Source organism: Loa loa (assembly GCF_000183805.2).
Source record: "Loa loa unplaced genomic scaffold supercont3.81, whole genome shotgun sequence".
Lineage (NCBI taxonomy): Eukaryota > Metazoa > Nematoda > Chromadorea > Rhabditida > Onchocercidae > Loa > Loa loa.
Window position 1 is genome coordinate 242,395 of NW_018108261.1, and position 1,599 is coordinate 243,993.

Below are 1,599 nucleotides of genomic sequence, written 5' to 3' on the forward strand. Positions count from 1 at the left end.
ATTAATGATGAATCGATCATCATTTCAATAAAGCAATTTAAAATTTTTTAAATTCTTCAAATTTCAAAATATTCGAAATTTAAATCAATCAAAACTGAATAACATTTATAGTATTATTATAATGCAAAGTTTCGAATTGTTTGAGAAGTAATCCAAAATAGTTTTTCTTTTTCTTTTACCGCTAATGAAAGTTACGATAGTTGAGTAATGAGTACTTTTTGAAAAAAAAAAGAATTAATATTGAATTAAATTAAAATTTTAATTGAACTATGATTTGAGCTTTGAGCGTTTATCATTTAATCACTCTCTTGAGTGATAATTTAATTAAACTATGAATATTTATGGATTCTATTTCTCTTTTTTCCTCCTTCAAATTTTCATTTATAAATAAATATAAGCAATTTTTTTTTTTTGAAATGAATTTCAAATAAAAGTACAGGTTGAATAATTTACATTAAAAATTACATTTCGATACGATTGGATAGATTAAGTAATTTATTTTAATCGATCAAATAATAGATAATCATTACTTAAGCAAACCATTCGCCTCATCTGAAATCAATCTTTTTTTTTTTTAAATTCAATACCTTGAAAGAAAAGCGAAGAGAAGGGGTAGAATATAATGATTACACGGTATGTTACAGTAAGAAATATGTGTAATCAGAGTCAGATTAGATCGAAAATGCTTTTAATCATCCACTAAAGAGCAATAATAAACGTGATTGCCGCCGTTCTTCGTATCGTATCAGATCAGATCGGATTGAATCGAATCGAATCAATAATTATTAAGAATGAAATAAACAACACAGAAATTTTAACATTTATTTATTGTTAATTTTCTATTATCTTCCCAAAAATATAGCAATATTTTATTGGAAATGGAAATAAAAAAAAGAGAATAATATATCGAAGTAATCCATAACTTATCAAGGTCAAATAGGTCAAAGTATACGGTTATGAAAAAAAAATAAATATATTTGAATCGAATCAATAGAAGACAAGAAATCAAAAAAAGCAAAACATCTAAATATACATGATCATAGTAGTTTTTTTTTTTTTTTTTACAGGTGAACGATGCAATGAGCGAAATTATTGCGAAAGTAATCCATGTAAAAATAGTGGTACATGTATATCAACAACCGGAGGTTACCGTTGTCAATGTCCGGAAGGTTTTCATGGTAACAAATGCGAATTAGATGTCAATGAATGTCACTCAAATCCATGTCATCGCGGTAAATGCATCAATGAGGTTAGAGTTTTATATGCAAAGAAAGCTTTAAATTGTATATCTTTGAGGTAAACATAAAAATGAATTATTCAAACATTATTAAGTAATTTAATATATTTTCATTTGGTGTAAATCATAATTCATTAATAAATACAGAAATATTCGAAAATTGCTTGAAAAAAAGTGTAAAAAATGCCAGAAAATATGCAAAAATATTCAAATTTTATGTGAAATATTAAAGGAAAAAAAGTCTATTAATTATTAGTTTTTCATTTCAAATTATGCAAAAAAAAAAATGGCTGAAAAATATGCAAAAATATTAGAGTTTTATGTGAAATATTTAAAAAAAAAACCAAATTATATATTAATTT

The 1,599-nt window shown here is 24.1% G+C and overlaps 1 protein-coding gene across 1 annotated transcript; it reads left to right on the forward strand.

The window, feature by feature from the left end:
• Nucleotides 1-622: 622 nt before the first annotated feature.
• On the forward strand, nucleotides 623-1,196 carry LOAG_15421 (hypothetical protein; the record flags this gene model as incomplete). The annotated part of the gene is made up of 2 exons (XM_003150912.1): nucleotides 623-643; nucleotides 1,068-1,196. 2 exons carry the CDS (start codon nucleotides 623-625, stop codon nucleotides 1,194-1,196), a joined length of 150 nt encoding a protein of 49 aa, XP_003150960.1.
• Between the last annotated feature and the right edge of the window lie 403 nt (nucleotides 1,197-1,599).